The following is a 13,562-nucleotide window of genomic DNA, read 5'->3' as shown; positions in this document are numbered from 1 at the left end:
GGGGTGGGGACTCCTTTGACAGAGTCTTGCTCCTCAGGTTGCTGGAGCAGTGAAAAGGCAGGGGCACTGGCATCGTGTGTGTTAATAGTGTTGCTATAAACAGGTGACACCGAGGGGGGCAGCTTTCTGTATTGCCTCTGAATACACCTTCCATTTTCTGGCCCAAATATGGGAATGGTGCAGAACATTTGGAACATAAGAATGGCCAGACTGGATCAGACCAAAGGTCCCTCTAGCCCAGTGTCCTGTATCTCACAGTGGCCAATGCCAGGTGCCCCAGAGGGAATGAAGAGAACAGGGAATCATCGAGTGATCCTCCCCTGTTGCCCATTCCATGGAATGACACAATCAATTTATTTTGTTTAATTAACAGGCATTTCAGGGGTTAAATCTATTCTGTTGGAGAAAAGTCAACTGGGCCCTGAGGTGTGTATAACTCTTTTCTGCCCAGTACGCACCAGACATACACCAAGGAAAGAATTTCATACTTAAATATATGGATGAATGTATAACTTAAGGGCAGTTTAATAACTGACAGCACCATGTATAACTATCAGTTTAAAGCACTGGCTACAAAACGGAACTGGCAAGTTTGTTTGGCTACTGGCTTAGGAAGAGTGAGGTTTGTCAGGGCTTGTGTGTTGTAAGCTCCCCGCGTGGGATCAGACTGTCCGCTGCTGTTTGGCTTTGGTTTCTCTTGCCAACATGTGCTGTGCCAGCCGCTTCTCTCCACCCGGTGAAGGCAGCAATCCCGTGGGTTCGTTCATTTCGCCAATGGGTAGGAGCTGGACGTGAGCTGGTGGGGAGCCAGCTTCCTGGTTCGCTATGCTCGGTTTTGTGTCCAGGTGCAGCTCCACGATCTCCAGCTTTTCCAGGCTGTTGCCCCCAGTGCCAGGTAAGCTTTCTGACGGCTCAATGAAGGAAATGACATCCCCAGTGCTAATGTCTAACGGCCTGGGTGTCGCAGTGTCCTGGGGACCCACCAGACTGTTGGGCAGGGTGAACCGGGAGGCCAGGGCAGCGTTGGCCAGAAGAGTGTGCATGGAGGAGGTCACAGCCGGCTCCCTGGTTTCCAGGGCAGCGTCTGCTGGAGGTGTGGATTTGCCGTTTGTCAGCCGACTCTCCTTCTGGGCAAACTCCTTCCGCAGAGCTGCCACCTGCATCCGCAGCAATTCCCGGTGCTGCCACTCCATCTGCTCAACCTGCGTGCAAAGCAAACACATTCCAAGAGGAGGCAAAGCCCATCATCCCCAGAGGACACTGCGGTCCCTGCTGGAGTTGGCAGGAGCCGGCACTAGCAGATTACATCATGTAATGTATGTAGTGCCTTTCATCCTGATGGAGGCCAAAGAGCTTTACAAACTATTTCTAGGAGTGGTCCCCAGACTGTGGGGTGTGCCCCTTTAGGGGGTGCGGAGGAACATCCCGGGGGCACGGCCCCCATGGGGGGATGGGGAAAGAACCACCCAGCCTTGCTCTGTCCCCATCTCTGCTCCAGCCCTGGCCGCAGCTGCGGTCCCAGCTCCACTCCCTGGCCACCGGCTCCCAGCCATGGCTCAGCCACCAGCCTCTGCTCCCAGCCCTGGCTCGGCCACCGTTCCTGGCCATGGCTTGGCCACGATTCCACTCCCACATGGGGGGGGGGAGGAGGAAGGGGGCGTGGCCCCGTTCCATTACTGGCAAGGGGGGACACACGAGTAAAAGTTTGGGTGCCCCTGGTTTACAGGAATCAACTCATCCATCAGAGATATGCAGCCCCCTCTGGTGTGGAATAGGACAGCTGTTTAATAGCCACAGCAATGCTGCACAAAAGCTTAGGGCAGAAACGAAACGGAAAAGCCCATCCGACTGAAATAGAAAGGGGAACATAGGGAGGTACTTTAGATTGTAATCACCCGAGTTGGCCTCTAACTCCTACTGAAATCAATGGGCGTTAGGCACCAAATACCTTTGAGGATCTGGACCTGGGTTAACATTTCTACTATATAGTGTCATGTGACCTTCAGCAGCACAATGCTGGGGCACCAGGTTTAGAGGTGACTCAAAGGGAAGAGCACCACCTGCCAAGTCACTGACATCTCTTCCTATAGCATCTACATTTTCCTTAACCTCTTCCAAGTACTGACCTCTCCAGCCTTAGCTCGGCATGTGACATTACAGTCATGGCTACAGGTGTCAGGACTGGGGCATAGGCCATCTGACCTAATGGTTAGAGCAGGAGTAGGGGGCCAGGCCAGGTCAGATACCAGGAGGTCAGAGTCTGAGGCAAGCCAGAGGGTAAAACCAAAAGTCACATGTCAGGAAGCAGACAGGGTCAGGTGAGCAGGTATCTCAGAGGAATCAGTCCTAAGCAGGGAGAACCCAGTTGTGTGGACAAAAAACGGTTACTTACCTTTTTGTAACTGTTGTTCTTCGAGATGTGTTGTTCATGTCCATTCCAAGCAGGTGTGTGTGCGCCGTGTACAGGCCAGCCAGAAGATTTTCCCTTAGCAGCGTCCATTGGGTCGGCCTTGGCGCCCCCTGGAGTGGCGCCTCCATGGCGCCCTTTATAGGGGCTTGCCGACCCTCCACCCCCTCAGTTCCTTCTTGCCGGCACTGCGACAGAGGGGTAGGAGGGTGGGTATTGGAATGACATGAAGAACAACAGTTACAAAAAGGTAAGTAACCGTTTTTTCTTCTTTGAGTGATTGTTCATGTCCATTCCAAGCAGGTGACTCACAAGCCTGATCTTAGGCGGTGGGGTCGGAGTTCACTGCGGATTGGAGCACTGCGCGGCCAAAGGCTGCATCGTCTCTGGCCTGGTGCGTGATGGCATAGTGCGACGTAAATGGGTGGATTGAGGACCACGTGGCAGCTCTGCATATTTCCTGTGTTGGGACCTGAGCCAGGAACGCCGTGGAGGAGGCCTGTGCCCTTGTGGAGTGGGCCGTGGTCGGCGGGGCAGGCACCTTAGCCCAACCATAGCATTCTCAGATGCAGGCCGTGATCCATGAGGAGATACACTGTGACGAGACAGGGAGTCCCTTCATCCTGTCGGCCACAGCAACAAAGAGTTGGGTTGATTTCCTGAACGGTTTGGTTCTTTCAATATAGAATGCCAGGGCCCTGCGAACGTCCAGGGAATGCAGCCTACGCTCCGTGCCAGAGGAGGGTGGCTTAGGGTAGAACAGAGGGAGAACAATGTCTTGCCCCATGTGGAATTGGGAGACCACCTTCGGAAGGAACGCCGGGTGTGGCCTGAGTTGGACTTTGTCTTTGTGGAAGACAGTATATGGAGGCTCGGACGTCAGTGCTCTGAGTTCCAACACCCTCCTGGCCGAGGTGATAGCCACTAGGAATGCAACCTTATATGAGAGATATAACAGAGAGCACGTAGCCAGGGGCTCGAAGGGGGGCCCTGTGAGGGCGGAAAGGACCAAATTGAGGTCCCAAGCCGGGGCTGGTTGCCGAGTATGTGGGAACAGTCTGTCCAGGCCCTTGAGGAAGCGACAAACCAATGGGTTCGTGAAAACTGAACCACCTTCCGCTCCTGGGTGGAACACTGAGATGGCCGCCAAGTGGACCCGAACCCAAGAGAGGGAAAGTCCTAGCTGTCTCAAATGAAGCAAGTAATCCAGGATGAGAGGAATCGGGGCGAGCAATGGAGCCTGACCCTGCTGTTCGGCCCAGATGGAGAAGCGTTTCCACTTAGCCATGTATGTGGCCCTGGTGGAGGGTTTTCTGCTACCGAGGAGGACTTGCCTGACCTGCTGAGAGCATTGCATCTCCACAGGGTTTAGCCATGGAGCATCCAGGCTGTGAGGTGGAGCAACTCCAGGTGGGTGGCGGCAATGGCCCCGATCCTGCGACATCAAGTCTGGGAGCAGGGGCAATGAGAGGGGCACCCGTGTGGACATGTGCAGCAGCGACGTGTACCAGTGTTGGCGCGGCCACGCCGGCACTATCAGGATGACACGAGCATGATTCCTGCGGATCTTGAGGAGTACCCTGTGAACCATGGGAATCGGGGGGAAGGCATAAAGCTGGCCGCCTTCCCACGAGAGGAGGAAGGCATCCGTCAGGGACCCTGGACTGCGCCCCATGAGGGAGCAGAAACATCGACACTTCCTGTTGTCCCTCAAGGCAAACAGGTCTATCTGGGGATAGCCCAGAGACGGAAGATTGTGCGTGCTACATCTCGGCGAAGGGACCACTCGTAACCATGGAATAAGCGGCTGAGGGCATCCACCAGTCCGTTCTACACCCCCGGGAGGTAGGATGCCGTCAGATGAATTGCGTTCTGTACGCAGAAATCCCATAACGTGAGGGCTTCCTGGCACAGGGGAGAGGAGCATGCACCCCCCTGTCTGTTGATATAGAACATCGCCGAGGTATTGTCTGTGAGGACTGCAACACACCTGCCCGCCAGGCGAGATTTGAAGGTCAGGCAGGCTAGACGCACCGCCTGTAGCTCCCTGACGTTGATGTGCAGGGAGAGGTCCGCTGGGGACCAAAGGCCTTGAGTCCTGAAGTTCCCCAGATGCGCCCCCCACCCCAGATCCAACGCGTCTGTTACCAAGGATAGGGATGGCTGGGGGCTGACAATGGTTTCTCCTGCGCAGACCTCCCGCGGGTCGAGCCACCACTGGAGAGAATCTAGCACCGTTCTGGGAAGCGTCACCACAGAGTCCAGCGCGTCCCTGGCTAGTCGGTACATAGTCGCTAACCAGGACTGGAGAGGGCGCAGCCTGAGCCTGGCATGGTTCACCACATAGGTGCACGCAGCCATATGACCCATCAACTTGAGGCAGTTTCTCGCTGTGATGGTCGGGCAACGTTGGAGACGGAGAATGATGTCGGACATGGCCCGGAACCTGGCCTCCGGTAGGTATGCTCTGGCTTGCATCGAGTCCAGAACTGCCCCTATAAATTCTGTCCTCTGGATGGGGGACAGGGTGGACTTGGCCTCGTTCAGCAGGAGGCCGAGCTTGAGGAAGGTCCGTCTGATGTAGACCACCTGACCCTCCACCTGTGCCTTGGCATGGCCCTTGATGAGCCAATCGTCCAGGTAGGGGAACACCTGAATTCCCTGCTTGCGCAGGAAGGCTGCCACAACTGCCATGCATTTTGTGAAGACCCTCGGGGCCGTTGACAGGCCGAAAGGCAGGACTGTGAACTGGAGATGGGCGTTGCCCATGATGAATCTGAGGTAATGCCTGTGCTGGATAACTATTGCAATATGAAAATACGCATCCTTCAAGTCGAGGGCGGCATACTAGTCCCCTGGATCCATGGAGGGAATGATGGAGGACAGGGAAACCGTATGGAACTTGAGCTTCTTTACAAACTCGTTCAGATGCCGCAAGTCCAGAATAGGTCTGAGGCCCCCTTTTGCCTTTGGTATTAGGAAGTAACAGGAGTAGAAACCCCTGCCCCTGAGTTACTGAGGAACTTCCTCTACTGCCCCTACTACGAGGAGGGACTGCACTTCCTGAATTAGAAGTTGTTCGTGAGAGGGGTTCCTGAAGAGGGACGGGGAGGGGGCTGGTGGGGTGGGAGGGAGGAGAAATGGATAGAATATCCCCTCTCTACCGTGTGGAGCACCCAACTGTCCGATGTGATTTGGGACCAGGCACGATAGAAGGGGGACAGACGTGATGAAAAGGTAGGGTTGGTAGGATCCAGAGTCCTGACCGGTAGGTCGTCCCCGACCGCACCATCAAATTTGGGGTCTAGGCCCTGACGGGGGCCACAGCTGGCCGGACGACTGGCCGGAGGGCTGTTGTTGCCTCCTTCTGCCGTTTCTGCTCCGCCTACACAAGGCGTCTGTGCGGTTCTGGGGCTGGTAAGGTCACAGGGCCAGCTGCGGCCTGAATTGCCTGCGTTGGGTGGCTGGGGTGTGTAAACCCAGCGAGCGTAGGGTAGCCCTTGAGTCCTTTAGGCTACGGAGCCTCTTGTCCGTCTTTTTGGAGAAGAGCATGGGTCCCTCGAAAAGGAGGTTCTGGATGGTCTGCTGAACCTCATGTGGAAGGCCTGAGACCTGAAGCCAGGCTCCCCGTCGCATAACCAGCCTGGTTGCCAGTGTGCGGGAGGCTGCGTCCGCCGCATCCAGGGCTGCTTGGAGGGATGCCTGGGAAATTAGTTTCCCCTCCTCTACTATAGCCAAAAATTCTGTTCGCGATTCCTGGGGAAGGAGTTCAGTGAACTTGGACAATGCTGAGCATGTGTTGTGTCCATACTGGCTCACTATAGCCTGTTGGTTGGCTATATGTAATTGCAGACCCCCTGTTGAGTACACCTTTCTGCCAAATAGGTCCAATAGGTTGTTTAGTCTGACAAAGCGAAGGCTGAGGGGGGATATGATTGCTATCTTTAAATATATCAGAGGGATAAATACCAGGGAGGGAGAGGAATTATTCCAGCTTAGTACTAATGTGGACACGAGTACGAATGGATATAAACTGGCCGTGGGGAAGTTCAGGCTTGAAATTAGACGAAGGTTTCTGACCGTCAGAGGGGTGAAATATTGGAACGGCCTTCCGAGGGAAACGGTGGGGGCGACGGACCTGTCTGGTTTTAAGATTAAGTTAGATAAGTTTATGGAGGGAATGGTTTAATGGTAAAACATAGTAGTCAAGGAATACCAAGCAATGGTAGGTAAATAGCATAATGGCTAACAGGGGTCAGGCTAGAGACTCTTGCCTATATGCTCGGGGTCTTACTGATCGCCATATTTGGGGTCGGGAAGGAATTTTCCTCCAGGGTAGATTGGCTGAGCCTCTGGAGGTTTTTCGCCTTCCTCCGCAGCATGGGGCAGGGATCACTAGCAGGAGGGTCTCTGCCGATTGAAGTCACTAAAACACAGGATTGGGGACTTCAACAGCAGAGTCCAGGGAAGGGGTAGGGACGGTTTTATGGCCTGCAGCATGCAGGGGGTCTGACCAGATGATCATAATGGTCCCTTCTGACCTTAAAGTCTATGAGTCTATGAGTCTATGAACTTTTTGGCCTCCCTGTTCTTCGATGTAGACCCTTGGAACCCCTGACGCTCCCTTTGGTTGGTCGCATCCACAACCAGAGAGTCTGGGGGAGGGTGGGCATACAGGTGCTCATGGCCCTTGGAAGGCACAAAGTAGCACCTCTCTGTCTTTTTGGCCGCGGGGGCCAAGGAAGCTGGCGTCTGCCACAAGGTGTGGGACGTATCAGCTATTGTTTTTATCAATGGTAGGGCAACCCTAGATGGGCCCAAGGGTTCAGGATGTCCACTATCGGATCCACATCCACCTCGATCTCTGCTTGGATCGCCAGGCTCTGAGCTGCACGCTTAAGTAGCTGCTGAAGCACCTGGTTGTCCTCTAGGGCCGGTGCTGCTGAAGTTCCCACAACCGCCTCATCCGGAGAGGAAAAGGAGGAGATCACCTGCAAAGGGCCTTCCTCTGTACCCTCAGTCTCTGCAGGGGCCTGCGGCACATGGTACTGCGGTTGCGTGGCCGGTGAGGATGCGAGATGCGGCACCGCGGCCGGTACCGGGGTCGACATCGAACGACGAGGCGTGTTGTGCGGTGCCTGCGGAGTCGGGACCATGGTTCCCGCCGGTGCTGGTGTCTGGCTAGGGGGTGCCGGGCTTTGATGTGGCACACTCCTGTCTGACAGCGGTGCCGGTGGTGGAGGCATTTGCACCAGGGCCCCCGATGTTGAGGAGACCGATGCAGACCTGGAGCGCGGGCTGTGCACCTGTCCCATGGTCTGATGGTAAGCCCAAGGAGTCCAGAACGGCCACTGGGAGGGCTGCTGCCACTGCGCCGGGTAAGGTTGTTGGCTTGCCTGCAAAGCCAACCTCCTGCTCCTCGATCTACTGGATCAGTAGGATTCCGCCTCCAGGTCCGAGGTCTCCGAATAGGAGGATCGAGGGGGAGCAGTACCCACTGCCGCCGGAGGGTGGTGCCGCGGGCCCGGGGAATGCTCTCTCTACACCAGTACCGCAGGGGCAGTGCTGGGCGGGGACTGGGGCAACATCATGGCTGGCTTGCCCCTTGATTTAATCGGGGGTCGGGCCATAGTCGTTGGCTCCTTCCACCAGTGTGGGGAGGCCGGCACCGGGAGGCTTAATAAGTCAGAGGCTGCCTCGAACGCCTCCGGTGTTGCTGGGAGACGCACATCCTCGCTGAGGTCTGGGGATCTCGACCGGTCTGGACTCGACCACATCCCCCCGGGGCGGGAGTCGACGGAACCGTGGGAGGGTGCGGTTGTGGCTCTGCTTTTCCCACCGCACTCGTGGACGCCGCCGGCCTTTTAAGGTCCTGGTGGGGTGATCGGCCCCTCACTGGCCTCTTCTTTTTGCAGACACTGGAGATGGTGATCGGTGCCTTATGGAGACCGATTTTCTATGTCCCGATTCTCCCTGGTGCTGGGACTTAAGAGGTCTTAGACCAGGCCTCCTGCCTTGTTAGTGGTGCCGGGGCGCTGCGCACTGAGGATGAGGTGCTGGGCGCCGGATCGGGCAGCTCGGGGTCCGAGTGTGGCCATAAGGCCACCTCCAACAGGAGCACTTTGAGTTTCTGCTCTCTGTCCTTAAGAGTCCTGGGACGGAATCCCCTGCAGATACTGCACCGGTCTCTTTGGTGGCTCTCTCTGAGGCACCTTAAGCAGGAAGAGTGCGGGTTACTCTTCCCGCAGTCCGTGCAGAGTTTAAACCCTGGGGACCCGGGCATGCCCCAGTGGGGCGACGAGTACATTGGGGAAAACCCCCCAACAACTATTAACTATCTACGACTAACACTCACTCTAAACTAGGAGAGAGGAAACAACTATATACACTGAAACGGGACACTGCTAGGCTTGCCGCAAGAGCCAGCAAAGTTCCAGCGAGCCGTCACCGGCGGTAAGAAGGAACTGAGGGGGTGGAGGGTCGGCGGGCCCCTATATAGGGCGCCATGGAGGCGCCACTCCAGGGAGCACCAAGGCCGACCCTACGGACGCTGCTAAGGGAAAATCTTCTGGCTGGCGTGCACGCGATGCGCACGCAGCTGCTTGGAATGGACATGAACAATCACTCAAAGAAGAACTTCCTGTTCCTATGCTTGGGTTCAAATAGAGGCTGGAGACCAATCAGGACCACCAGTGTTCCACCAATCAGATTCCAGGACTGCGTTCCTCTGTCAGAGTTCAGCTGCTATTCTTGCAGCTGTTAGCAGGTTACTGGGTGGCAGGTCAGGACTGCCTAGCCCCTAAGGGCATGTCTCTACTGCAATTAGCCTGGCCCAGGGCTGACCCAGGCTCACAGGGCTTCGGCTAGAGCCTGGGCTCTGGGATCCTCCCCGCTCACAGGGTCAGAGCCCCAACGTCTACACCACAGTTAAACAGCCCCTTAGCGCAAGCTGGAGTCATGTGACCAGGGCCAGCCACAGGTGTCTAACTGCAGTGTAGACATATCATCAGAGCCCTGTGGACCAGGATCCCAGACCTGCGGTCCCAGACATCAGGAGCTGCAAAGCAAAGATGCAGCAGGCACCGTTCCCAGAAAGTTTGGCTTTGCCAAGCAGACACAGGCCCTGAGACCTTTGAAAGGTCCAAAGCATTAGGGATAAATGGCAGAAAGAGAGTTTTCAAAACTGTGAGTATAGGGAGGAAGAGGAGAATCCCAACCAAGCCCTTGAAAAATATCTATTGTGGCACCAGAGTTGCCCTGGAAAGAGTCACACACTGGCACAGCTGTGTGGTCACATGGTCATGGTGCCGTCTCCTCTCCAGCTACTTCTAAGGCATGTGCAGGCTCTACTCTGCAAGGCAGAACCTGGAGGGCTCTAAAAGCAGCCGGAAATGAGGAAGGGGCGCTAGCCTTGCTGCCTCTTGTCACGGCTGGTGCTACATATGGGTGGAAAAGGAAATATTTCCAGAGCCTGGAGCTGCAAAAGAGAGGCCTGTCCAAGAGTCCAGGGGAAGAGGAGGATGAGACGGACTGGCAGCTCATCCTGGGGAAGAGAAGGAGGATGTGCTCACAGGGTACAGTGGGAGTTAAGTACACTCCAGGAGGTGCTCAGCACCTAAATTACTCACACAGGTGCTCTGGGTTTTCACTAATGCTGCTTGTTTCCTTAGTGGGATAGCAAAACCCGGCGGGGCAGTTTCACTTCCTGGTTCCCATGCCCTGGCCCCATGATGCTGAGTTCTCTGACTACAATGGTGCTGCACTGGTCTAAAATCTGGCCCTGTGTTTCTGTTGTTTAACAAACAAACAATGCATGAAATTCTGTCTGTTCATGTTGTTTTGTGAAGCATTCACAGCCCACAACTAGAATGTTGGGCTCAAAACGACTTGGCACTGCCCCTTTCTCAGCATGCCCCAGGGTTTAACCATGAAGCTAGAGTCAAATGGTAACAGCATAAGGGGATCATTCAAGCAGCGAAAGAGAAGGAGGGAGACCTACCATCTTGCTGACTTTCTTCTCCAGGTCATCTGAGGTTCGGTACCGTTTCAGCTCCTCTGCCATGCGGATGTTAGCTTGGACAATGCTGGCAATCTGAAACAAAGAAAGCAGCCGCATGGCGGCAGCATGAAAGGGGCACCCTTGATCATAAAGAGGAGCTAGGTCATATTTGGCAGTGGCCAATTCCTTCATGACAAAACACAAGTAAAGCAGGTCAAACCCAATACAGCAGACAGCTTGCTGGATACAGAAATCTTCGGTTCCCCATAGCACAAGGCACGGTAACAACCGCTGCTCTCCCATTGCAGCACCATCCTGCTCTGCGCTGTGCGCTAAGCTCTAGGGCAGTGGTCCCCAACCTTTCTGTGGCCAGTAGCACATTCATGTTTTCAGAAGAGTGTGGCGGCGCCAACAATTTTTCGAGGCTTATTTTGTATTTGTACATTAAATAATACGAAAAACATCGTATTTAATATTACATAATATATGAATCCAGAGAGAAGAGAGAAGCCGGAGAGAAGCCACGAGGACAGAGAACACCGGCGCCCGCAGCCCCGGAGTACTCTGTCTCCAGCAGGCACGGGGCCCCGGCTTCTCTCCCCTGCTGGGCACTAGGTGAATCATAGAATCATAGAATATCAGAGTTGGAAGGGACCTCAAGAGGTCATCTAGTCCAACCCCCTGCTCAAAGCAGGACCAATTCCCAGCTAAATCATCCCAGCCAGGGCTTTGTCAAGCCGGGCCTTAAAAACCTCCAAGGAAGGAGACTCCACCACCTCCCTAGGTAACGCATTCCAGTGTTTCACCACCCTCCTAGTGAAATAGTTTTTCCTGATATCCAACCTGGACCTCCCCCACTGCATTGCAAAGACCATTGCTCCTTGTTCTGTCATCTGCCACCACTGAGAAAAGCCGAGCTCCATCCTCTTTGGAACCCCCCTTCAGGTAGTTGAAGGCTGCTATCAAATCCCCCCTCATTCTTCTCTTCTGGAGACTAAACAATCCCAGTTCCCTCAGCCTCTCCTCATAAGTCATGTGCTCCAGACCCCTAATCATTTTTGTTGCCCTCCGCTGGACACTTTCCAATTTTTCCACATCCTTCTTGTAGTGTGGGGCCCAAAACTGGACACAGTATTCCAGATGAGGCCTCACCAATGTCGAATAAAGGGGAACGATCACGTCCCTCGATCTGCTGGCAATGCCCCTACTTATACAGCCCAAAATGCCGTTAGCCTTCTTGGCAACAAGAGCACACTGTTGACTCATATCCAGCTTCTCATCCACTGTGACCCCTAGGTCCTTTTCTGCAGAACTGCTACCTAGCCATTCGGTCCCTAGTCTGTAGCAGTGCATGGGATTCTTCCGTCCTAAGTGCAGGACTCTGCACTTGTCCTTGTTGAACCTCATCAGGTTTTTTTCGGCCCAATCCTCTAATTGGTCTAGGTCCCTCTGTATCCGATCCCTACCCTCTAGTGTATCTACCACGCCTCCTAGTTTAGTGTCAGCTGCAAACTTGCTGAGAGTGCAGTCCACACCATCCTCCAGATCATTAATAAAGATATTAAACAAAACCGGCCCAGGACCGACCCTTGGGGCACTCCGCTTGAAACCAGCTGCCAACTAGACATGGAGCCATTGATCACTACCCGTTGAGCCCGACGATCTAGCCAGCTTTCTATCCACCTTACAGTCCATTCATCCAGCCCATACTTCTTTAACTTGGCGGCAAGAATACTGTGGGAGACCGTATCAAAAGCTTTGCTAAAGTCAAGGAATAACACATCCACTGCTTTCCCCTCATCCACAGAGCCAGTTATCTCATCATAGAAGGCAATTAGGTTAGTCAGGCACGACTTCCCCTTAGTGAATCCATGCTGACTGTTCCTGATCACTTTCCTCTCCTCTAAATGTTTCATAATTGATTCCTTGAGGACCTGCTCCATGATTTTTCCAGGGACTGAGGTGAGGCTGACTGGCCTGTAGTTCCCCAGATCCTCCTTCTTCCCTTTTTTAAAGATGGGCACTACATTAGCCTTTTTCCAGTCATCTGGGACCTCCCCCGATCGCCATGAGTTTTCAAAAATAATGGCTAATGGCTCTGCAATCTCACCCGCCAACTCCTTTAGCACCCTCGGATGCAGCGCATCCGGCCCCATGGACTTGTGCACGTCCAGTTTTTCTAAATAGTCCCGAACCACTTCTTTCTCCACAGAGGGTTGGTCACCTTCTCCCCATGCTGTACTGCCCAGTGCAGCAATCTGGGAGCTGACCTTGTGCGTGAAGACAGAGGCAAAAAAATCATTGAGTACATTAGCTTTTTCCACATCCTCGGTCACTAGGTTGCCTCCCTCATTCAGTAAGGGGCCCACACTTTCCTTGATTTTCTTCTTGTTGCTAACATACCTGAAGAAACCCTTCTTGTTACTCTTAACATCTCTTGCTAACTGCAACTCCAAGTGTGATTTGGCCTTCCTGATTTCACTCCTGCACACCTGAGCAATATTTTTATATTCCTCCCTGGTCATTTGTTCAATCTTCCACTTCTTGTAAGCTTCTTTTTTGCGTTTAAGATCAGCAAGGATTTCACTGTTTAGCCAAGCTGGTCGCCTGCCATATTTACTATTCTTTCTACACATCGGGATGGTTTGTTCCTGCAACCTCAATAAGGATTCTTTAAAATACAGCCAGCTCTCCTGGACCCCTTTGCCCTTCATGTTATTCTCCCAGGGGATCCTGCCCATCTGTTCCCTGAGGGAGTCAAAGTCTGCTTTTCTGAAGTCCAGGGTCCGTATTCTGCTGCTCTCCTTTCTTCCTTGTGTCAGGATCCTGAACTCGACCATCTCATGGTCACTGCCTCCCAGGTTCCCATCCACTTTTGCTTCCCCTACTAGTTCTTCCCTGTTTGTGAGTAGCAGGTCAAGAAAAGCTTTGCCCCTAGTTGGTTCCTCCAGCACTTGCACCAGGAAATTGTCCCCTACACTATCCAGGCCTATGGATAGTGTAGTCCCCTACACTATGCCAGGACAGGGCCAGCTCTAGGTTTTTTGCCGCCCCAAGCAAAAAAAATTTTGCCTGCCCCCCACCCCAGCCCTGGGCTCTCCCCCCCCCCAGTGCCCTCCCCCACCCACACCCAAATGCACATGGAAGGCATAGGGA

General features: G+C 54.0%; 1 protein-coding gene across 2 annotated transcripts in view; it reads right to left on the bottom strand.

Annotated features, from left to right (window-relative positions):
• Positions 1 to 503: 503 nt before the first annotated feature.
• The window catches only part of LOC101954133 (uncharacterized), a 68,168-nt gene continuing 55,109 nt past the window's right edge, over positions 504 to 13,562 (bottom strand). For both annotated transcript variants that reach the window (XM_005307672.4, XM_065568178.1), the window contains exons 7-8: positions 10,407 to 10,499; positions 504 to 1,202 (exon numbers count right to left, since the gene is read on the bottom strand). In XM_005307672.4, the coding sequence (XP_005307729.2) occupies positions 663 to 1,202; positions 10,407 to 10,499 (633 nt within the window). In that variant the 3' untranslated portion in view covers positions 504 to 662. The remainder of the gene's footprint in view (positions 1,203 to 10,406; positions 10,500 to 13,562) is intronic.

Source organism: Chrysemys picta, chromosome 15, assembly GCF_011386835.1.
Source record: "Chrysemys picta bellii isolate R12L10 chromosome 15, ASM1138683v2, whole genome shotgun sequence".
Classification (NCBI taxonomy): Eukaryota; Metazoa; Chordata; order Testudines; family Emydidae; genus Chrysemys; species Chrysemys picta.
The sequence above is the reverse complement of the archived record's forward strand: the minus strand, read 5'-3'. Positions and strand labels throughout refer to the sequence as shown.